At 40.8% G+C, this 24,758-nt stretch overlaps 2 protein-coding genes across 2 annotated transcripts in view; both read right to left on the bottom strand.

Moving 5' to 3' along the window:
• The window catches only part of fbxw7 (F-box and WD repeat domain containing 7), a 165,380-nt gene extending 145,524 nt beyond the window's left edge, over nucleotides 1–19,856 (bottom strand). Inside the window, exon 1 of the mRNA XM_008111972.3 lies at nucleotides 19,356–19,856. The gene's annotated coding sequence lies outside the window, so the exon portion shown is untranslated. The remainder of the gene's footprint in view (nucleotides 1–19,355) is intronic.
• On the bottom strand, nucleotides 6,942–9,114 carry LOC134299157 (uncharacterized). The gene has a single exon (XM_062981081.1). It carries the CDS (start codon nucleotides 8,933–8,935, stop codon nucleotides 7,145–7,147), a length of 1,791 nt encoding a protein of 596 aa, XP_062837151.1. The 5' UTR covers nucleotides 8,936–9,114; the 3' UTR covers nucleotides 6,942–7,144.
• Nucleotides 19,857–24,758: the final 4,902 nt, after the last annotated feature.

The following is a 24,758-nucleotide window of genomic DNA, read 5'->3' on the forward strand; positions in this document are numbered from 1 at the left end:
GATGGTGATCGGGCATTCGGACAACGTGGCCAGTCCAGCGGAGTTGATGGCATAGGAGCATCGCGTCAATGCTGGTGGTCTTTGCTTCCTCAAGAGCACTGACATTTGTCCGCCTGTCTTCCCAAGAGATTTGCAGGATTTTTCTGAGGCAACGCTCCAGGAGTTGAGTGTGATGTCTATAGACTGTCCACATTTCGCAGGAGTAGAGCAGGGTTGGGAGGACAATGGCTTTATAAACAAGCACCTTGGTATCGCTATGGATATCCCGATCATCAAACACTCTCTGCTTCATACAGAAAAAAGCTGCACTCGCACAGCTCAGGCGGTGTTGTATTTCAGTGTCGATGCTGACTTTTGTGGAGAGGTGGCTACCAAGGTAGCGGAAATGGTCAAAGTTTTCTAATGTTACACCATTAAGCTGTATTCCTGGCATTGCAGAGGGATTAACTGGTGCCTGTTGGAAGAGCACTTTGGTTGCCTTGATGTTCAGTGAGAGGCCGAGCTTCTCGTATGCTTCTGCTTGTACATCTTCTTCTGAATGCACACAGACTACGTTGTCATCGGCATATTGGAGTTCTATAATAGATGTTGTGGTGACCTTGCTTTTGGCTTTCAGTCTACTGAGGTTAAATAGCTTACCATCTGCCCGATAGATGATTTCCACTCTGGTGGGAAGCTTCCCACCAACAAGGTGAAGTATCATAGTGATGAAGATGGAAAATAAGGTAGGGGCAATAACACATCTTTGCTTGACACCTGATTCCACCTTAAATAGGTCACTTTGGGAGCCGTTGCTGTCCAAGACTGTTGCCATCATGTCATCATGGAGGAGCTGCAGGATGTTCACAAATTTGTCAGGGCACCTGATTTTTTGGAGGATGGTCCAGAGAGTGCTCCGATTCACTATGTCGAATGCCTCTGCAAGGTCAATGAATGCTATGTACAGAGGTTGATTTTGTTCCCTGCATTTTTCTTGGAGCTGTCATGCAGTGAAGATCATGTCCACTGTTCTTCTGGAGGGGCAGAAGCTGTTCTGGGATTCTGGGAGGGTGTCTTCTGAGACAGGAAGAAGGCGGTTTGCAAGGATTCTTGCGAGGATTTTCCCAGCGGAGGTTAGAAGGGAGATACCACGATAGTTCCCGCAGTGTGTTCTGTCCCCTTTCTTGAAAAGGGTGATGATGGTGGCATCCTTGAAGTCAGCTGGGATTTTCTCGGTCATCCACACCTTTTCAATGAGCTGGTGGAGTTGTTGTATCCACTCAGGTCCACCCTCTTTGAAGATTTCAGCAGGAATCCCATCAGGTCCACTGGCTTTGTTGTTTTTTTGTTGGCTGATGGCATTGCTGACTTCTTCCAAACTAGGCAGTGCTGCAAGCTCATCCCTGGTTTGTTGTTGCGGGATTTCTGAGAGGGTCTCTTTGGCCACATTGGAGCTGCGATTCAGCAGGTTCTGGTAGTGCTCTTTCCAATGTAGTGCAATTGATGCTTTGTCCTTCAGAATTTTGGTTCCATCTGATGAGCGTAGAGGCTGTATGCCATGGTTTCTTGGTCCGTAGATGATCTTTGTGGCTTTGAAAAATCCCTGAGCATCATGGGTATCTGCTAAGTGTTGGATTTCTTCAGCCTTCTTTGTCCACCAGATGTTCTTGAGTTCTCTGGTCCTTCTTTGGACCTCAGCTTTTGCACTGGCATAGATCTTTTTCTTGGCAGCACAGTTGGTGTCTCTCTGCCATGTTTGGAAGGCTTTCCTTTTGTTATCAATTATAGACAACGAATAAACGCGTCACAATGTTGCACAATATATGAAATCATACAATATCAAATCAGATTAATGCATAACTCAAGACAAATCAGAGTAGAAGCATCATACATATTTGCGTACAGATTAATAATGACTGGGAAAATTAAATCAATGGAGTATATAGACATTTGAGCAGGAAAAGATATTTCAAGTAGTTAACTAGCCATATTCATAATATGACCAAAATAATTCAGTGTCAAAATTCACAGAGAATTTTGTACTTCTGATCTCATGTTGACATTTCACTTCAATGGCAACCTGGGTCTATTGCTGAATATCTTATCATACTACAATACTTCCATACCAGTTTTCTCAATATTAACAATATTGATGTCTCTTAGGTGTCCAAAATGAGACAATGGACATTTAGAAAGCCTAGCCTTTATTCTTTTATATAACAGGCCTAACTCAGATGCCTACTTCCAGGATGACATGTACAATACCAGACTATTAATGCATATATATGGCTTACACCAGGCATGGCCAAACTTTGGCCCTCTGGGCGTTTTGGACTTCAGCTCCCAGAAATCCCAAGCAGTTTAATGGATGTTAGGAACTGTAGCAGTTGAAGTCCAAAACACCTGGAGAAGCGAAGTTTGCTCATGCCTGGTTTCACTATCCATGTATGTGTGGGTTTTTAAGTATTTTGCTTCCCAAAAAGCAGAGAGGACAGCTGCTATATTAAGCTACTTAGCATTCATTCCCACTTTTACTGTAGTATATAACAGTTTTCTTCTCTACTCTGTGCAAGTATACATGTCATGATTGCCAGTTTAGATTTAGGAATTGAGTATGGGGCCTTTCCAGCAATTAGTGCAAGGTTCAACATGGCTATGTTGCAGCCGTAAAGAATGCATTTCTTCTCTTTGAACCCTGGGCATATATACCTAAAGACTAAAAGGATTGATTCAGGCGTCCAGCCAAGTTCATTCTAGCCCTAAAATGTTTAAGACACAATAATAAATGTATTCGTCTTTAAGATATCACAAGACTGTGTATACTGAACCTACTCGTATAGAATTTTTCACCACAGCCTGCTTGCCCATGAAAGTATATATAACTGCAAAACAACAAAATGTTTTGACAAAACATTTCAGAGATATGAGGCAAATAAACTATCTTATATAAATATTTGACCACTGGGAGCTTCTTGAAAGGAAGCAAGAATGCAAATTCAATGGTGTGTATCTATTTAAAATGTATAGTTTATTCTAGTACTGCTGGTTCCACTTCAGCTTTTGCCAATTTTCTATCTACTCTATTAATCTCCTACTGACTCCATTCAACTTTATCTAAAACTCCACCCTTAGTCTCCAAACCTACATTCTCCAACTTAGTTTCAGTATGAATGGTAATCATTTGAAGGCCTGCTTTTTATACCTTTGCGCCCTTTCATAGTCATTTTTTCCTTTTAGGCCTATCTCAACTCACTGTATATGCTGTTTTTGGCAAACGTCCAGCTTTTTTCTAAAAACAGCCTTGGCTGTTCTCTTCCCTCCAGCAAAGTGCTTGAACAGCTTTTGCTTTTTCTTTCTCTGGGAGGAGAGAAGGGTGGCCTATACATCCCATTTGGCTTGCCTCCCATAAAGACAAATTCTGAAAGTCGAATAAAAACTTAGGGTTGAGGAAAATTTAAAAAGCCTTAAGGAAAATAACATGGATAAAATATTTCTAAGTTATCTCTTAAACTGAGGATAGAGCAAAAGTGCTTCACATTGTGCTGTTATGCAAACAAAAGGGACCCATTAAGCCCATCACAAATGCACAAAAGGCAAAAGCTTTAAAAGGTAAATGAAGAAATCTATTCACACACATAGGAAATAGTGTTACAGCCTACAAATAGTAGGCTGTAAATGATAACTGAACTACCTTGCCTCCAGAAGTTTGATTGACCTACTGCCATTTATATTCCATTTGTACTCCATAAATGCTGGGTTTCAATATCCTAACAGTCACAGAATCCCAGAAGTAGTTGTTGAGCAGATCACTCCACAAAAAAATGTCAAAGTGTTCTGAAGCATAGTTGTTTAAGATTCTGAAAACAATTTACTACTTACTAAGCTAATATTGGAATAGTAACTGACAAGAAATACAGTCCAAAGAATCACATATAGGCAAGGCCTACTGATTTCAGTGTCTGTTCACAACAACAGGCTTAGATTACCAGTTTGTCTGCATTATTGATCTTTTCATTAAGCTATCTCCAAGGGACCCAAAGATTCCCTGAACAAAAACTAATTGATTTGGTTAATGTGAGCCATCACCTCAACCCTCCTACTCATCTCCTATTGACAGACATCAAAATGAAAAAGATTGTGTGGAACTTCAATGCAAATCACCTTTGAAAAATCAGAACAGTAAATAAAGAACAACACTCTGAAAATTACAGGAATTACAAACAAGAATAAATGAGGGGCAGCTAACACCTCCGAACAAAGGATTCCCCCAGGTAGGAATGAAGCTTGCAAAGCATTAATGCTAATCAAGGTGAGTAATTACAACATTCACACTGGCCTCCAACAGACAAGAGTTCATTCTCCCACTCTGGACCTCCCACAGATATATAAACCTCCCTTGCTTAGTTTTCCAATATACCTCACAACCTCTGAGGATGCCTGCCATAGATGTGGGTGAAACGTCAGGAGAGAATGCTTCTGAAACATGCCATGTAGCCCGGAAAATGAGCAACCCATCTTTGAGTGTGTGTTTTTCAAATGGTTTTCCATATTAAATAAAAATTACTGCTAAGTTTGAATAGTTCATTTAAAATCCAAGCAAATTTTATTATTTGCAGTGCTTGGGGTTGTTTTTTGTGGTGTGTTGCCTTACTGTTGACTATACCTAAAGGCACCAGATCAAATGACCTTGGAAGCAAAGCATGATCAGCCCTGATTAATACAGGTTGAACAACACTTATCCAAACTGATAAGGTTAGAAGTGTTGGATTACAATTTTAATACATACAGTAGAGTCTCACTTATCCAACATAAACGGGCCGGCAGAATGTTGGATAAGCAAATATGTTGGATAATAAGGAGAGATTAAAGAGAAGCCTATTAAACATCAAATTAGGTTATGATTTTACAAATTAAGCAACAAAACATCATGTTATACAACAAATTTGACAGAAAAAGTAGTTCAATACACAGTAATGCTATGTAGTAATTACTGTATTTACAAATTTAGCACCAAAATATCACAATGTATTGAAAACATTGACTACAAAAATGTGTTGGATAATCCAGAACGTTGGATAAGCGAATGTTGGATAAGCGGGACTCTACTGTATTTGCATTTAAGTACGTAATGAGATATTTTAGAGCCGGAGCCCCAGTCTAAACATGACACCATATGTACACTCCTTAAAGATCATTTAATAATCAATACTCGTAATACGATATTTTCTACGTAAACTTTTTCCTGTTGATGGTACTGAAATTAGTGTGTGTCTCACGACTGACTATGTCTTAGAATGGAAGAAATATAGTAATTTTGTGCATCAAATAAAAGTTTTTGTATACTGAATCATCTAAAAACAAAGGTATCACTATACAGGCAATCCCCAAGATACAAACATCCGACTTACAAACAACTCATAGTTAAAAACAGGAATGAGACAACAGGAAGTGAGAGAAATCTTCCTCAAGGAAGGGAAATTCACTTCTGAAAAAGTTATAATGGGAAAAGGTGTTTCCATTGAACCTTTATCACCAATCTTTGTTTCCACAACAAGTCAAATTTTTCAAAATCCAATTATCACAGGGACAGAAAATGAGGTGAAATCTTCTGAAACCACAAACCAAGATGAAAACAACCTCAATAGAAGTTGTGCATTTATCTGTAGGATAGCCCATCTACATGAACTGGATCACAAAGCTCAGCAACTATGTAAAAATGCAGGAATATTATACAGAAAAATTGTCCTGAAAAGGCTATCAATATGCATTGTGAAGCATGAGGACACAAGCACTTCATAAGGGGATATGACAGGGATTTGGAACCTGGTCAGGACTGAGGGCTAGATAGAAAAAAAACCAAATAGAGGGAAAATTCTAGAGGAAGCCTGTTCCAATCTGTAAGGGACTTGGGATGTGGCTGCACTTCATCTTCCAGTAGGACTGTGACTGAACAACTAGAAGCTGAGTGTCTCTGAATGGTTCAGTCAAAGGCTAGATCTCAATCCAATCCAATTGAGAATCTGTGGCAAGACTTGAAAATTAATTCTGTTTTACTATTTGTATATTGGGTATATTTTAAGTTGTATTGTAATGCTTTTAGTTGTGATCCACTTTGAGTTTCCGTATGGAGAAATAGCAGGATATAAATAAACATAATAAATACTAAAAATTTGTGTTCATCAACTATCCACATACAACCTAAGAGACCTAAAACAATTTTCCAAAGAAGAATGGACAAAAATAAAAGAGTTAATATGTGTGCAATGCTAACAGACTTATCCAAGACTCACAGCTGTAAATTGCTACCATAAGTGCTTGAACGAAGTATTGATTCAGAAATATGTTATAGTCATAGGCATGAGATAAGCTCATCTGCACAGCAGACTAGATGAAAAGACCACCCAGGCTTTTCTTGTGGGCAACTAGATGCCAAGTAGGATGTGAAGCTCAGTAGTTTCCTGTATCACGGTTTCCTTGTTACTGGTATTTTGAGTTTCTGATTGTAGAGTTATGGTCATTGGTAGCTTCTATATATTTTATAATCTCCTTTTCATAACCATCAGGATGTGCTCTATATACTAAGTTATATACAAGCTATTAATGAATCCTGTGTCACCAAATTTCATAGTTAATGTACTGTGAAGAAATACTTGTCTTCTATCTGGTGAAGAGCTGCTCTGCAGGAAATGCATGCCAGACAAAAGTTACTTGAAAGAACCTCTGAACGGTAGTCATAACATGCGGCTGTTCTCACATGGTAATATAACTAACTGTGGATGACTGTTTGAAACATGGCCATATGGAAGGCAGCTCCACATAGTAAGTAGTTTGAATGAGTGGATGGCTCACCATGTGATTCTGGCAGCTTTAAGCACTTAACCATAAACAGAAAAAAGTATTTGTTTTGTAAGATTAAAACTTTTAGGATCATTTCAGGAATCAGAAGCATAAACTGGGTTGTTGTATGTCTTTCGGGCTGTGTGGCCATGTTCCAGAAGCATTCTCTCCTGACGTTTCGCCCACATCTATGGCAGGCATCCTCAGAGGTTGTGAGGTATGGATAAACTAAGTCAGGAAAGGAAAGAATATATATCTGTGTAGAGTCCAAGGTGTGGCAAGAGTTCTTTGTCACTGGGAGCCAGCATTAATGTTTCAGTTAATCACCCTAATTGGCACTGGAAATGTTTTGTCCCTTGCCTGGGGGCATCCTTTGTTCAGTCAAGTCCTCATTGTGTTGGTTCCCATCTACTGTTTTGATTTTGGAGTTTTGTAATACTGGTAGCCAGATTTTGTTCATTTTCATGGTTTCTTCCTTTCTGTTGAAGTTGTCCACATGCTTGTGGATTTCAATGGCTTCTCTGTGTAGTCTGACATGATAGTTGTTAGAATGGTCCAGCATTTTTGTGTTCTCAAATAGTATTCTGTGTCCAGGCTGGTTCATCAAATGCTCTGCTATGGCTGATTTCTCTGGTTGAATTAGTCTGCAGTGCCTTTCATGTTCTTTGACTCTTGTTTGGGCGCTGCGTTTGGTGGTCCCTATGTAGACTTGTCCACAGCTGCATGGTATCCGGTAGACTCCTGCAGAAGAGAGAGGATCCCTCTTGTCCTTCGCTGACCGTAGCATTTGTTGGATTTTCTTCGTGGGTCTGTAGATAGTTTGTAGGTTGTGCTTCTTCATCAGCTTCCCTATGCGGTCAGTAGTTCCCTTGATGTATGGTAAGAACACCTTTCCTCTGGGTGGATCTTTGTCTTGACTCTCATGGCTTGTTCTTGGCCTTGCAGCTCTTCTGATGTCTGTGGTGGAGTATCCATTGGCCTGTAGAGCCCAGTTTAGGTGGTTGAGTTCACCTTGGAGGAGGTGAGGTTCGCAGATTCTTTGTGCACGGTCTGTCAGGGCTTTGATTGTGCTCCTTTTTTGACTTGGGTGATGGTTGGAGTTTTTATGAAGGTATCTATCTGTATGTGTAGGTTTTCTGTAAACTGTGTGGCCCAATTGTTGATTGGGTTTGCGGATGACCAGAACATCTAGAAATGGCAGTTTTCCTTCCTTTTCTTTTTCCATGGTGAATTGGATGTTTGGGTGGATGCTGTTAAGATGGTCCAGGAACTTGCTGAGTTCTTCCTCTCCATGGCTCCAGATTGTGAAGGTGTCATCTACGTATCTGAACCAAACAGTTGGCTTTTTTGGTGCTGTTTCTAGGGCCTGTTTTTCAAAGTATTCCATATAGAAATTTGCTACTACTGGGCTGAGAGGGCTCCCCATGGCCACTCCATCCTTCTGTTCATAGAATCCAGTGTCCCACTGAAAGTAGCTAGTGGTGAGGCAATGGTGAAACAGGGCTGTGATGTCTTCTGGGAAGTTTTGTTTGATTAGTGTGAGGGTGTCAGCTACTGGGACTTTGGTAAAAAGGGACACCACATCAAAGCTGATCAGGATGTCCTTGGTGCTTAGATTGAGGTTGCTGATCTTTTCTATAAAGTGTGTAGAGTCCTTGATATAATGTGCAGTGAGCCCAATGTGGGTTTGTAGCTGTGTAGCCAGAAATTTTGCCAGGTTGTAAGTCGGCGATCCAATGGCACTTACAATGGGTCTGAGTGGGATGGAGTCCTTGTGGATTTTGGGGAGTCCGTAAAGCCTGGGTGGGAGAGCTTCTGATTTGCACAGCTGTTGGCGTATGTCAAAGTTAATGGAGGAGTTCTTGATTAGAGTGTTCGTTTTTCTGGTGATTTTGTTAGTGGGGTCTTGTTTCAGTTTCTTGTAAATTGTGGGATCTAGAAGTTGTCTGATTTTTTCTTTGTATTGTTTTGTTTCCATGATTACTGTGGCATTCCCCTTGTCAGCTGGAAGAATGATGATTTCAGGATCTGAGTTGAGATCTTTGATGGCCTGTCTTTCTTTTCTCGTTATGTTGCTGGGGGGGAGTTTTGCATTTCTCAGGATCCTTGCTGTTTCCATTCTTACCTCCTCTGCTTCTTCCTCAGGGAGCTGGTAAATTGCTGATTCAACATTGGCAATGATGTTTTCTACTGGGATCCTGGTGGTGGTGACTGCAAAATTTCCTCCTTTTTCTAGAATGGATACTTGGTCTTCAGTGAGTTGTCTGTCTGTCAGGTTGATGATGGTCCGTGATTTATCCCACATTGGGCTCACTGCACATTATATCAAGGACTCTACACACTTTATAGAAAAGATCAGCAACCTCAATCTAAGCACCAAGGACATCCTGATCAGCTTTGATGTGGTGTCCCTTTTTACCAAAGTCCCAGTAGCTGACACCCTCACACTAATCAAACAAAACTTCCCAGAAGACATCACAGCCCTGTTTCACCATTGCCTCACCACTAGCTACTTTCAGTGGGACACTGGATTCTATGAACAGAAGGATGGAGTGGCCATGGGGAGCCCTCTCAGCCCAGTAGTAGCAAATTTCTATATGGAATACTTTGAAAAACAGGCCCTAGAAACAGCACCAAAAAAGCCAACTGTTTGGTTCAGATACGTAGATGACACCTTCACAATCTGGAGCCATGGAGAGGAAGAACTCAGCAAGTTCCTGGACCATCTTAACAGCATCCACCCAAACATCCAATTCACCATGGAAAAAGAAAAGGAAGGAAAACTGCCATTTCTAGATGTTCTGGTCATCCGCAAACCCAATCAACAATTGGGCCACACAGTTTACAGAAAACCTACACATACAGATAGATACCTTCATAAAAACTCCAACCATCACCCAAGTCAAAAAAGGAGCACAATCAAAGCCCTGACAGACCGTGCACAAAGAATCTGCGAACCTCACCTCCTCCAAGGTGAACTCAACCACCTAAACTGGGCTCTACAGGCCAATGGATACTCCACCACAGACATCAGAAGAGCTGCAAGGCCAAGAACAAGCCATGAGAGTCAAGACAAAGATCCACCCAGAGGAAAGGTGTTCTTACCATACATCAAGGGAACTACTGACCGCATAGGGAAGCTGATGAAGAAGCACAACCTACAAACTATCTACAGACCCACGAAGAAAATCCAACAAATGCTACGGTCAGCGAAGGACAAGAGGGATCCTCTCTCTTCTGCAGGAGTCTACCGGATACCATGCAGCTGTGGACAAGTCTACATAGGGACCACCAAACGCAGCGCCCAAACAAGAGTCAAAGAACATGAAAGGCACTGCAGACTAATTCAACCAGAGAAATCAGCCATAGCAGAGCATTTGATGAACCAGCCTGGACACAGAATACTATTTGAGAACACAAAAATGCTGGACCATTCTAACAACTATCATGTCAGACTACACAGAGAAGCCATTGAAATCCACAAGCATGTGGACAACTTCAACAGAAAGGAAGAAACCATGAAAATGAACAAAATCTGGCTACCAGTATTACAAAACTCCAAAATCAAAACAGTAGATGGGAACCAACACAATGAGGACTTGACTGAACAAAGGATGCCCCCAGGCAAGGGACAAAACATTTCCAGTGCCAATTAGGGTGATTAACTGAAACATTAATGCTGGCTCCCAGTGACAAAGAACTCTTGCCACACCTTGGACTCTACACAGATATATATTCTTTCCTTTCCTGACTTAGTTTATCCATACCTCACAACCTCTGAGGATGCCTGCCATAGATGTGGGCGAAACGTCAGGAGAGAATGCTTCTGGAACATGGCCACACAGCCCGAAAGACATACAACAACCCTGTGATTCTGGCCATGAAAGCCTTCAACAACACACAGAAGCATAAACTGCTTCCTGCACAACTCTGTAGACCACATACTTTGATTAAAATGTGAAGAAAGCAATGCTGAAGAAGGCCTCCTGCTTGACAGCTTGGAAAACTACTGTTGGGCAGAGAAGAAGATATATTAGATAGGAGTGGCCAATATGTGATCTTTAGGCTGTATGCAGGGTTGCAAGGCCATTTTTTTAGCAACTCTCTAACTGCTAATAAGAGAATGAATATTTTTCCTCCCAATTGGCCCATGGCACCTCCTAACACTGTAGTGCTATTACTGTCCATTTTGCCATGTTTTCAGGGTCCTGGGGGCTATCTCATTTTTGTGGATCTATATAGTTCCTTTTTTGGGAAGACGTACCTGTCACTATTGACCCCTTTTGGGAAACTAGGAAGTGTAGGGTATGTTGATAGTGGGAGAACATGAGCATTTAAATGCCTTGGAAGTTGCCACTCCTGACCTAGGATGCTGGTAGAAGGCAACTTTATATATTTTCAGCACAGGTCTAGATAAACCCTATCTAAAAGTACTGTAAATGTGTTTGTTGGTGAACTATGAGGAGACATACAACGTATTTCCCTATTTGACTCTTTAACGTTCTGTTGTATTATAGCCTGGAGTTAAAATGAATTTATGTGGCATTACTACCACCTCAAATAGATTAGATGTTCTGTTAAGGTGCAAAATATTTTTTCCAGCACAAAATTAAGAAAAGAAAACAAACTAATACTGGTTGGTTAAAGAAGTACAGTATTTATATTTCTTCTTCCTCACCACTACTATCATTTTCTTATACTATTATAAAAGTTGAATATTTAACAACGAACAGACCCAATCACTGAAGCCAGTGTACTCTACCATAAATAATATCTTTATATTGTGAACACTGGCATTTGGATAACAAATTATTAATTTACTTTGCATCACACATATCAGTTTAACTGCAAGATAATGCTGTAGAATAGTTTTCCCAACACTGTCCCATATCAAGAAAAATGTTAAGAGTGCTACTGATACCACCTTTCATAGCTGAACCTACTTCATCACATTTTTTTAACCAACAAAGGTCCATGCCACTCTAATTGAACTAGGTCTTCATGTCAGCAGATAAGCATTTGTTATTCCTACCACAGAAGACTACCACTGTTGTGTGAGTATGTGCCCTGAAGTCACCTGTTAACTTATGGTGACCTTGTGGTTTTCTTAGGCAAGAAATGCTCAGAAATTGTTCTGCCAGTTCCCTTCTCTGAAATACAACATCCTCTTCTTTAAAATGCTATTGAAACAATTCCAGACATAACTTGGTGGAAATTATTTGGTTGACAATACTCACTAGTTTGCCATTGTCCAAAATCAATTTTGTCACAGGAAAGGGCAAGGTGCAAGTTCATAGATAACTCCTGAGGAAATGGGAAAATCTAGAGAAAAGCGAAGCTCCACAAAGTAGAAAATAAGGATTGGAAAATAACTGGCAGGAAGCATCTGGAAAGAGGAGGATTTAAGGGACACTTTCAAACCTCTATGTACAGTAACATTCCCTGCTGGGAAGAATGGTCTTTTGAACCACAAATCAACACAAGGAGTTGGGATACATAGGCAAAACACAAGATATCAAATGAGCTTCTTGTGCATCATCTTCTTGTACAAGCATTAGAAATACAAATAATGGACGCATAAACTAGACTATGAAGAGCACTACAGAATCAAAGATATTCTTAAATTAAAAGGAGTATTATTACACATTAGGTGTTAAAACAAAATAGCCTAAGACTTCATGTCTAGATTCTATGAAAATTTATATAATAATAATTTCTTTACTGTCTATAGTTAAAAATTAAATAAACTTTTTCTGCAATAAATAAAGACTCTACTAAAAATTCTTGTATTAAGAGGTAGAAAGTACTTGGAGACTAGTTTCAAAAGCAAAGGTATAACTGATTCATCCACAAAAAATATAATCAATAAATGTACTCAGTAGTCTTGGAAATGTGACTTATGTCAACACAATTCACTTCCAGACATTTTTCTGGGAAAAAGTTCCTAGAATCCCAGCATATAAGAGTACTGCCAATCAGTCTCCAATCTACCTTTTCTATGCAAGATTTTTAAATGTGTACTCGTCTTTCAGCGACACGAGTTCCTGGATAAACTGGATTTCAATTTTGCTTTTAGGCCTCGATATGGGATGGAGACAGCTTTGGTCACCATGGTGTATTACTTGTGCCAGGAACTGGGCAAGGAAAACATGTCCCTCTTGATTCTTCTGGATCTCTGTGTAGCTTTTGCTAGCATTGTCCATGGTAACTTTCTAGGCCATGTCTTTGTGAAGAGACTTGGTGGGATGTTATTAGAAGATGTCAGTAGGGAATGACAGTTCAACAACCTGGTTCTTGGTTAGTAAGGTCCCTCACTGCTGAATTCTGTATCAGTGTTGTTCAACACAAACATGAAACAATTAGGTGAGGCACACATATAGTAAGACAGTAAAATGGGTTAGAAACCACAAATTTCATTATTAAAGATAATAGTTGCAACAGTATTAACGCCTCAAGAATGGTACTGTCTACTACATATTACCAGACAGTAGAAGGTCTTAAATACAACTCCTTTTTTTATACATCTGCTTTGCTCAATACAATTACACCAAAAGAAAATGTGTAAAACGTTTGCATTACCATATATATTTAACTCAAAGCAGCAGAATCTTTAAACATTTACATGGTTTCCTCATGTTAAATGAATTAGAAAAGTGCAAGTTAGCCAAAAGAGCACAGCACACAAACTGAGAGAAAATGAACCATTGCTGGTCAAAATCACAATAATGTTGTCTTGGGACAACGCACTAGCAGGCATGGGCAAACTTCAATCCCTTCAGGTGTTTTGGACTCCCAGATGTCTCAGCCAGTTTACCATCTGTTAGGAATTGTAGGAGTTGAAGCCCAAAACAACTGGAGGTCTTTTGCCCATGCCTGCACTAAAGTATGTGCAGATGAAATGTCAGACATTGAGATAAAAAAGAAAAATAATGGAACCTGCAAATAATTGAGAACCAATGCATGAAACAAATTTGCTGGAATTAAAGCACATGTGGGCAAAGAGCAGATCTAGATCTACTGGTACCGTATATCTTTGGAAGATTTTAAATAGAAGCAAGGAATTATAATACTTCAACAACATTGCCTACAACCGCAGATGACAATGTTCAAATGAAGGAAGTCTGTGAAATTTAGGAATAGTTTTGCAGAAACTTGATTCCATTTCATTCTCATGCTGACAACATAGAATTTAGGCTATAAACTCCTAAATTCTAAGCAGGTCTTCGTGCTAAATTTCTATAGTAGTATAGCAATGCCTGAAATCTAGACCCCCACATTTTAAGGTATATGATTGTAATGCAAATCACCACAATGAAAACAAGAAAGGTTATCTCAGAAGCTATACACAAACTCTCATACTATGGAATCCTTACTTCAGTTTCATATTGGTCTGCATCCAAGATACTGTAGTTGGAGTCTGCCAAGTTTAAACTAACCAGATTCAGAAATCAGTAGCATTAAGGTTTCTCACAAATTAAATGCACATTGGTGTATTGTCTTGATTTTAAAACTAAATACAACCAACACTGCTGATTTTAATTAGACTTTCTTGGAGTGCTTAGGCCTCAAGAGCAAAGCTAGGAATCATACAGCCTTCCCTGTGCCAATCTGCTAAATACAATATGACCCCCAGATCTGTGGGACCAGTAACTGTAATTTAACTTACCCATGTCCAAAACAATACATTTTCTCTAGAAATTTTCTAAGTCCTCCACCAGAAGTTGACAAGAAAGTCATGCTGGAAGACCTAGAAATGCAAGATAAAAGTTCTCGCTAGGAATGTTCTGGGTGCCCCAGCCATAATTCTATTATTCTTCTACTGAAAGTTGTTCATTTCAACAGTAAGTCCAAGGATATATTCCTTGCAAATATGTGGGCTGTACTGTACAAGTTAGTTCCTAACCTAATAATAAAATACTGTTTTAATACAACATGCATTAAAATTGTGATGTCCTGGCTTTGTCCTAGTCCAGAATCTAAAGTAGCTCACAACTAATCAGTCTTGGTCTTGACAGCTCCCAAACAACAGTCTGAAAGAGAAGTGGCCCATTTTGCACCATAACTCTGGAAAAGAGTTATGAAATCTTCCTGATACGAGCTCTTCAAAGCAATAACCTTAATGCAAGAAGTAGTTCCACAAGAATAGGATCCTATAGGACAATGATCTTTTTGTGAATTTCACTGAAAATTAAGTGCTTTCTCCAAATTCATCAAATAAAAGCTATGGATAGTCAAAATTCAAAAACACTGGTCAACCCATCAAAACTAGACATAACTAGAGAACTAAAGTTTATGCACATTTGTTAATGCACACAGAAGTTCATTCAAGCCTCTCATCTATATATATAAAAGAGTGATGGCATCACGGCAATTCACAAAACAACAAAAGTACAGGCCCCCCAACCTCAAAATTTGACAACACAACCCATCATCCACGCCTCAAGGTTGATACAACAAAAAGAAAAGAAAAATAAAGTCCTAATTAGAGGGAGAGCAATAATTTTTTTTATCCAATTGCTGCCAGTTTAGAGGGCTAATCTCTGCCCACTTGGTTGCCTAGCAACCAAGGGACAGCCAGGTTTCAGTTAGGGGACAGGCAGATTTAGGCCTCACTTAGACTTCTTCCACAGATTATCTAATTTGCACTGGATTATATGGCAGTGTAGACTCAAGGCCCTTCCACACAGCTATATAACCCATTTATAATATTATATTATCTGCTTTGCACTGGATTATCTTGACTCCACACTGCCATATAATCCACTTCAGTGTGCATTTTATACAGCTGTGAAGAAGGAGCCTCATATAATCCAGTTCTGAGCAGATAATATAAGATTAGAAATATACAGTAGAGTCTCACTTATCCAACGTAAACAGGCTGGCAGGATAAGTGAATATGTTGGATAATAAGAAGGGATTCAGGAAAAGCCAATTAAACATCAAATTAGGTAATCGTTATACAAATGAAGCACCAAAACATCATATTATACAACAAATTTGACAGAAAAAGTAGTTCCATGCGCAGTAATACTATGTAGTATTTACAGTAGAGTCTCACTTATCCAACACTCGCTTATCCAACGTTCTGGATTATCCAACGCATTTTTGTAGTCAATGTTTTCAATATATCGTGATATTTTGGTGCTAAATTCATAAATACAATAATTACTATATAGCATTACTGTGTACTGAACTACTTTTTCTGACAAATTTGTTGTCTAACATGATGTTTTGGTGCTTAATTTGTAAAATCATAACTTAATTTGATGTTTAATAGGGTTATCCTTAATTCCTCATTATCCAACATATTCACTTATCCAACGTTCTGCCGGCCCGTTTATGTTGGATAAGTGAGACTCTACTGTACTGTATTTACAAATTTACCACTAAAATATCACAATGAATTTAAAACACTGACTACAAAAACATTGATTATGAAAAGGCAGACTGCGTTGGATAATCCAGAACATTGTATAAGTGAATGTTGGATAAGTGAGATTCTTCTTTAATATGAAATAATTACTGGGATAGAATAATGCAGAACAATATAATCTCTAAAACCAGGACAGTAAATAAACAGGGGAATTCCACACAGGAAACAATCAGGGCCAGCTAACACCTCCCAACAAAGTATTCCCATCATCAAAGTCTGGCAAATCCTGTTTTCTCGGGGCCACAGACAGTAGAAGCACATAAAATATCGCAAACAACACCACTTTGAAAACAAGGGAATTCCAGACAGGAAACAATCAGGGCCAGCTAACACCTCCCAACAAAAAATTCACTCAGGGAGGAAACAGCCAGGCTTTAAAGCTGCAAGGCCATTACATCCTAATCATTTTTCCTAATTGCAGCATTCATACTTGCCTCCAACAAACAAAAAAAAACCAATCAGAAATATTGTATATTTACAACCTTTAGGAAATAATATCCCCTGATGGCGCAGCGTGTTAAAGCGCTGAGCTGCTGAACTTCTGGACCGAAAGGCCACAGGTTTGAATTGGGGGAGCGGAGAGAGCCCCCACTGTTAGCCCCAGCTTCTGCCAACCCAGAAGTTCAAAAACATGTAAATGTGAGTGCATCAATAGGTACTGCTCCGGTGGGAAGGTAACGCCGCTCCATGCAGTCATCCCACATGACCTTGGAGGAGTCTACAGACAACGCCGGCTCTTGGGCTTAGAAATGGAGATGAGCACCAACCTCCAGAGTAAGACATGACTGGACTTAACGTCAGGGGAAAACCTTGACCCTTTACCTTAACTACCACCAATACTTTATTTCCCATACCACCATTCTTCGCCACAGCAACGCGTGGCCGGGCACAGCTAGTTTAATATAAAAACTATGCTCTGTAGAATGCCTATAAAGAGGAGGTGGCCTTTCAACTATTTGGATGCAGGGTAACTGATTAAATTCTTTCATGATTTGGTCCATCTAAACTGTGGATGTTTGGGGCCTAGTTAAAATCAATGCTACAAGCCTTTCCTTTAAATATAAAAAGTATGCTCTGTAGAATTCCTAAAAAGTTGGTAGCCTTCTCAAGCATTGGGATGCAAGTGTGACTGAATAAGTTCTATCCCAGTCAGGTCCAGCTAAACTGTGAGTGTTTAGTGCCTAGTTATATGAAGACAAATCAATGTTCACATAGCACAGGCTCTCAAGAATCTAAACTACTTTCTGTTACTAAGAAAAGGAAAAAGGAGGGGGGGGAGAAAGAGACAGATTCTGGTAACAAATACTATGTCCGAGCTCATTTGATTGGCTCTCTCGACCAGTTCTCTTCTCATTAAGCTAGCCAACAAAGCCATTTAAAGTCCTCTCAAGACACACCAATGGTTTCCGCCTGACCCCGAAGAAACAAGGGAAGGGAGGGGAAAGAGATTTCCCGGCTGAAAGGGAGGTCACTTAGTGCAGCAGACCGTGCAGAGAACCCTGCAACGTGAGGCGCATATGAAACAAGAGTCAGAGGCCCCCATCTACACTGACCATTTAATGCAGTCCGAAGTTAGCTTCCAACTGCAAGGGCCGGGAAAGAAACTTCCATGAAAGCACATGAAAGAAAACCCTTCATGAGGTTGGTGGAATCACTATCCAAGCCCCAAACTGGTTCCAGGATTTCCTATGGAATAATCTACACAGCTAAACAACTTTAAATGGTCAGTGTAAATGGGGCCTTTTAGTCTGTTTTGGATGAAGGTTTTAGAAAAATGTATGCGTCCCATATCAAAGATATGAAAAGTGCTGAATAAATTAAAGTCCAAACAAATACACTAAGAGTCCTTGCAGAGTGCTCCTCTTATTCAGAACTTTACCTGCATGATTCTTCACACAAGAGGTCAGAGAAAACATCCATTTAATTTTAGGACACGAATTTAAGTGAATAGGATGGAAGCTGAAACTGTAAAGACCTGGAGAACTTCCAGTCTTCCGACTGAAGTGCTAAAAGTTGTTATTTAACAGGGCAGCCCCCTTCCTCTCCCTGCTCCAAAAAAGAGGAGGAGGAAAAGAAGAAGAAAATGAAGAGAGAAGAGGAAAAAGGAGATGAAGAGAAAAAAGAAGAAAAAGAGAAAAAAGAGGAGAAAGTATGGGGGTTTAATCTATTGAATGTTTTAATTGTGTTTTTGTTAGATGCTAATTACATTTGATGTGGGGTTTTTATCATTTCTATTACATGTGATTATGCTTATGATGGTGCTGTTTATTTTTATTGTATGTTATGTGTTTGCTTTTTATATGTTGTTTGCCGCTTTTGACTCCCAATCTAGGAGAAAAGCAGGAAATAAATAAATAAATAAATAATAGAGAAGAGAAGAAAAAGAACATGGATGAGGAGAAAGAAGAGGAGAAGGAAGAGAAAAAAGGAGGAAAAGCAAATGAAGGGGGAGGTAGAGTTAGAGGAGATGAAAGAAGAGAAGAATGAGGAGGAAAAGGAGAAGGAAGAGAAAACAGAGGAGAAAGAAAAGAAGGAAAAGAAAAAAGAGAAAGCAAATGAAAGAGGTAGAGGAAGTGGAGGAGGAAGAGAAGAAAATGGGGAAGAGGAAGAGAAGAAATTGGAGGAGGAGGATGAAGAGGAAAAAAGAGGAGGAAGAAAATGAAGGAGAGGAGGCAGCGGAAGCAGAGAAGAAAGAGAAAAAGGACGATGAGAAGGATGAAGATAGGGGTAGAGGAAGAGAAAGGGAAGAAAGAAGGGGGAGAGGATGAGAAGATTAGGAAGCAGAGGAGGAAGAGGAGAAAGGAGAGAAGAAACAGAAAAGACGAGGAGGAAGAAAATGACGAGAGGGAGGTAAAGGAAGAGAAGAAAGAGAAAAAGGACGAGGAGAAAGAAGAAGAGAAGGAAGAGAAAAAAGTCGAGAAAGAGAAGGAAGAGAAAAAAAGGTGAGGAGGAAGAAAACGAAGGGGAGGAGGTAAAAGGAAGAAAAGAAAGATGAGAGGAGGAGGAGGAGGCGAGTGTCCACCCCACGTGCACCTCCTGGAAGGCCAAAAACAGCGACCAGAAACACACCCCTTCCCTTCCGCATCCCTTTCTCAGAATTACTCACTTCGGGAGCGCGAGCAGCAGCAGCTGGACCGGAGAGGCCCGGCGGTCTTTCCTGCTGGGAGAGTAGAGGGCCGAGAGGGAGCTTCTTCGGGCCCAGTCCTGGGGGGACCCGGCGGCTTTGAGGCGCCCGGGAGGGGTCCCTGGGAGGCCCTCTTCCGTTCCCACGCCGCCTGGGCCGCCCGCCTCCGCCCTCGCCCCCGAGGGGCGGCGAGAGGGTCGGGCCGCGGCCCCCGCCCGGCTCTGGCTCTCATAAACCTTCTCCTTGGGCGCTGCTAGGGCCCCAGCCAGGCGGAGGCAGCGCGGAAGCGGAGCCCGGCGGCGGCTAGGCTCAGCGGCGCTCCCGCCCGGCTCCCAGGCATGAGGGTGACTGGGTCTCGGCCGAAGAGAGGCGGGAAGGAAGAAGGAAGGGAAGCCGCTCGCTTTCTGTCCCTCGCGCACCACAGAGACACACACAAGCAGCGAGCGCTCTGAGGGAGGGGAAAGAGAAGGCACGGCGCGGGGAAATGACGCCAGCCGTAACCTGGCAACCGCAGCCCTCTCCACCCGCCTCCTGTTTCCGTCGCCAGGCGGTGACGTTGAGGGTTTGCGACGCCCAGGAGCGTCTCTATGTAATATATGCAGAAAATGAAAACTCCGGCGTGTGAAGCCATTGGAAGAGACAAACGTGGCGAGCCAATCCCGTCGCAACGATGTGCGCAGGCGCAGTCGGGGGATTTGGACATGGGGGAGATTAACCTCTTCCGCGCCTGCGCATTCCCCTGGATAGGACAACGCGGTTCAGTCGAGTCTAGTGATTCCCAGGCTAGTCCTCCAGGTCTGTGGACTTCAGTTCCCAGAAGCCTCAGCTGCCTTGGTCAATGATCAGGGATTCTGGGGGCTGAAGTTCAAAATACCTGGAAAGCTAGAGTTTAGGAAACACACTGTCCTAGGGGTTTGTTTTATTTTTTAATTCGACCAGGCAATTTAGAAGTTCATGTGATATGACTGAAGGGAACAGCTTGAGAAAAGAGCATTATTAGAGAGCTTGGGAAGTTAGTTTTAAGAACTAATATCCCTCACTGAGCAGTGGTGGGACAGTGGCTGTATCTACACTGTAGCATTGTTGTCAATGGTGACCCCCCCCCCCAAATAAAATCAGGAAACTTATAGTTTTAACAGAATTAATGCGGTTTGAGACCTTTTTTGTTTGCATAGGTCAATGCTGTTAGCCCCAGCTTCTGCCAACCTAGCAGTTCGAAAACATGATAATGTGAGTAGATCAATAAGTACCACTCTGGCAGGAAGATAATGCTCCATGCAGTCATGCCAGCCACATGACCTTAGAGGAGTCTATGGATAACGCTGGCTCTTCGACTTAGAAATGGAGATGAGCACCAACCCCCAGAGTCGGACACAACTGGACTTAATGTCAGGGGAAAATGTTTACCTTTAACTAGGTCAATTCTATAAGATCATGGGAGCTGTAGTTTTCAAAGTTATTTGTGCCCTTCTGCCAACAACTGCTGGTACCTCACTGAACTACAAATCCAAGGATTCCACAACATTGAGTAATTTATTTATTTATTTACAGTATTTCTGTTGTAGATAGCTACCTTCTCAAGCCTCCTCTATTTGATGTTTGTCTGTTTATAATGTGTCAGTTTATTTCCTGAAGTGTATGTCTTTGGTTTGCAGTTTTCTTAGCTCTATGTCAGTAATTTCCAACCTTTTTTTGACCAGGATCCACCTGACTACTTTGACCAACAACCACTTTGACCAGGGACCACTCTCCAACATTAGTACCAAAAGGGTTATGAATCAGTTTTTGGCAACTTTAGATTTGTTTTGGTTACTTGGGGTGCTGATTCAGAAAACTGCATTGGACAACATCAGCTCTAGTTTCTGATACAGTAGTTGTCATCTGCTAGCCCACAGAAAACCATATTTAATAATCTAGAGCTGATGTGGTCTGTCCAATGTAATGGTCAATTCTGCAGAAAAATAAATAAAGAGGAGGAGGTTTGCAGACCGGATTTTCTTTCTCACGGCCCACTGCTGGGAACCACCGCACTATGTACTTGAAGCAGTGGGAGGGGCTGCTGGTCATGTGAGTGTTTAGAATACATTTTTTAAAGGATGACAGAAAAGACAGTTGAGGCTTGAGTCTGTTAGAGTGCAGAAGCCTATGTTAGGCGTTAGAAGATGTTAAGGCATTAGAAGATGTTAAGGCGTAAGTTTGTTTGAGTACAGAAGCCAATGTTAGAAGTAAGAAGATGGTGGTTTAACTTGCTGAGCTAAAGCCCAGCCCATTAATTCTACAGTGTAGATTCACCTGGGGTAAAACAATGGAAACTCCAAAATGACATTTCCCACTAAGAATGTATTAGAACAGAGCTTTCCAAACAGTGTGTCGGAACACACTAGTGTGTCGTCTGCAGTCCCTAGGTGTGTTGCTTGAAAAATGCTCCCCCCCCCCCTTCTCTGCCCCCATAAACAAAGGCTGCCTGGCAGGAAGACAGAGTCAAAGCCTTCCCAACAGGTGGCCATCCAGCCTATGTTTCAAAACTTCCAGAGAATTAGATTCAACGACTCCCAGACAGTCTATATTTCACTAGAGTTGGAAGAGACCCGCAAGCGGAAATCAATCCCCTTCATCCATGAAGGAGAACACAATCCAATCCCTCCCAACAGATGGCCAGCCAGCCTCTGTTCAAAAACCTCCTGAGAAAGAGACTCCACCGGACTTCCAGGCAGTCTATATATCACCAGGTTTGAAAAAGGCCCCCAAAGGCCATCTAGTGAAACCCCCTTCAGCTATGAAGGAAGACAGTCAAAGCCCTCCCAACAGACAGCCATCCAGCCTCAGTTCAGAAACATTCACAGAGGTTTAATCTGTACAGAAGTGGGGAGGTGGTGCTGGTCAAGTGTGCGAGAACTTTTATAATTTGCACAATTTGTTGATTGAGGCCCCTTCCGCACAGTCATATAACCCAGAATATCAAGGCAGATAATCCACAATATCTACTTTGAACTGGATTATCTGAGTCCACACTGCCATATAATCGAGTTCAATGTGGATTTTATACAGCTGTGTGGAAGGGTGAAGTAATTGCCACTAAAAGGGATAAGCTTCTAGTTAAAAAAAGAAAATCTGTTGATAGTGATGAACCACATGGAGCGGCTAAACTACACAAGAGAAAACTACACAAGAATCAACTGTAATACATAAGTATAAAGGGGAAAATCCAAACCTTGTTTACACAGCAAAGTTTATATGAAACGTAAATATATTATACTTTATTTAGTAAGATGTAATATATTTATTGTATGAAACTCCTCTAAGCGGCTGGTTTAATTTCCAGCTGCCAGTAAAACTGAAAAAGGACGCATGTATAAAAAACATGCCACCCAACATGAAAAGTTTGGAGAGCTCGGTATTAGAAGGATGCTCAGTTGACCAAAACTTAAACAGAGATAACCAAGAAAATATAGGTGATACAACCCAGTGTAAACAAAATACTTTGGAGATACAATGCAATGGCCTACTTCTTTGTTCCACAGTAAAGTAGAGCAAATGTAGAGTCGTCTTGTGGAGAGGTGAATGCGTTCTCCAAGCACTTATGGAAACTGATTTGTCCCTTATGCAAAAATGATATACTGCTGTGTCACAGCTCAGCATTTCTGCATCAGCGGCAACCTCCTAATTCTGTATGTATTTTTAGATCCTTGGTCTGCTGGGACGAATAATCACACTGAAATGTAAAAATAAGCAAAAATGGGAGTTTATACAATATAGCTAAAGAAGTAACACCAGTAAGGTGAAATAGTTGGAACATAAAGATGGCCATGGACCTTTGAGGATGACTGAAATTCCAAATTTTCAGTCCTCAGGTGAGCTGTTTTTGTCCTGCTGCTGTGAGCCAGTTCTGATTAAAGTATTAGGCAAATATATCTTTTGGTTGTTGCTGTCAAATCATCAGCAACAACACAGAAACCATGTCTAATGTTTTCTATTTCTAAGCAGCTGAATTCAACAGCTCACTGTCTTTATATTGTTGAACTTCAAATATGCAAGCAACAAGAATGGGCTGGATTTACTTTATGTATAAATCGGTGGTTGGTTTGTCTTCTACAGCACTGAAAAATAATACTGGCCAACACACATTTTGTTCTCTCAAATGTTAGCCTTATTTCTGGGTATATTTGACACCAAGAAAAGTTTTTATTGGACTGTTTAATCTTATAGAATATCCAGACATAAGTATTTTCTTTCAACAGTTTTTAATAATATTTTAATATTATTTTAATAATATTTTGTGAGTTCAATGTACATTTTACACCCCTGTTTTGACAATATGATTCAGTGGCAGAGAAACATCCTGCAAAATCTTTCGAGCCATTCCATTAATTTTACCAGGGTTTCAATGACAGGATATTGTGGTCATATATAACATAAATTAAATTCTTTGTCACCTAACAGTGCTTTTTAACTACACTTTTCCTCTCCCAAACCAGTTTTTCAGGAGCCATCCCTTGAGGAAAGTACCTGTTACCCCACCCAAGTGACACTATGGGACTGTAATGTACTTAAATTGTCCAGAAATCTGTCTTGTTATTATGTTCAACTTGTATCTTTTTCATCCCATATCATCTGCCTAGGTGGAATATTTCAATTGCACAGAGATCAGGAGAGCATTAAAGGCTAGGCATTTATACAGTTAAAATAATTCCAAGGGTTTAAAATACTTTTTAGCTTTATAAAAAGCAGCTTCACAACAGTCCTGTAATGTAAGCAAATATAATTCCATCTATGTTATATCTGAGGAGTCAGGGCAGGAGAAAGGTACTGAAGCAAAAGAATAACGAGATAATGAATTTCTATCTGGGATTAAGCTTGAATCAACAACTGGCCGCCTCATATTCTTATTTATTTTAAATATATGTATTTGTTATGTAATGCTTTTCTTACAGTAACTGTGTTTCCTCTTTAGGTGACTTACAATATATAGAATTACTAGCTGTGCCCGGCCACGCGTTGCTGTGGCGAAGAATGGTGGTATGGGAAATAAAGTATTGGTGGTAGTTAAGGTAAAGGGTCAAGGTTTTCCCCTGACGTTAAGTCCAGTCATGTCTTACTCTGGAGGTTGGTGCTCATCTCCATTTCTAAGCCCAAGAGCCGGCGTTGTCTGTAGACTCCTCCAAGGTCATGTGGGATGACTGCATGGAGCGGCGTTACCTTCCCACCGGAGCAGTACCTATTGATGCACTCACATTTACATGTTTTTGAACTTCTGGGTTGGCAGAAGCTGGGGCTAACAGTGGGGGCTCTCTCCGCTCCCCCAATTCAAACCTGTGGCCTTTCGGTCCAGAAGTTCAGCAGCTCAGCGCTTTAACACGCTGCGCCATCAGGGGATATTATTTCCTA

This window comes from Anolis carolinensis, chromosome 5 (assembly GCF_035594765.1).
Source record: "Anolis carolinensis isolate JA03-04 chromosome 5, rAnoCar3.1.pri, whole genome shotgun sequence".
NCBI classification, from domain to species: Eukaryota; Metazoa; Chordata; class Lepidosauria; order Squamata; family Dactyloidae; genus Anolis; species Anolis carolinensis.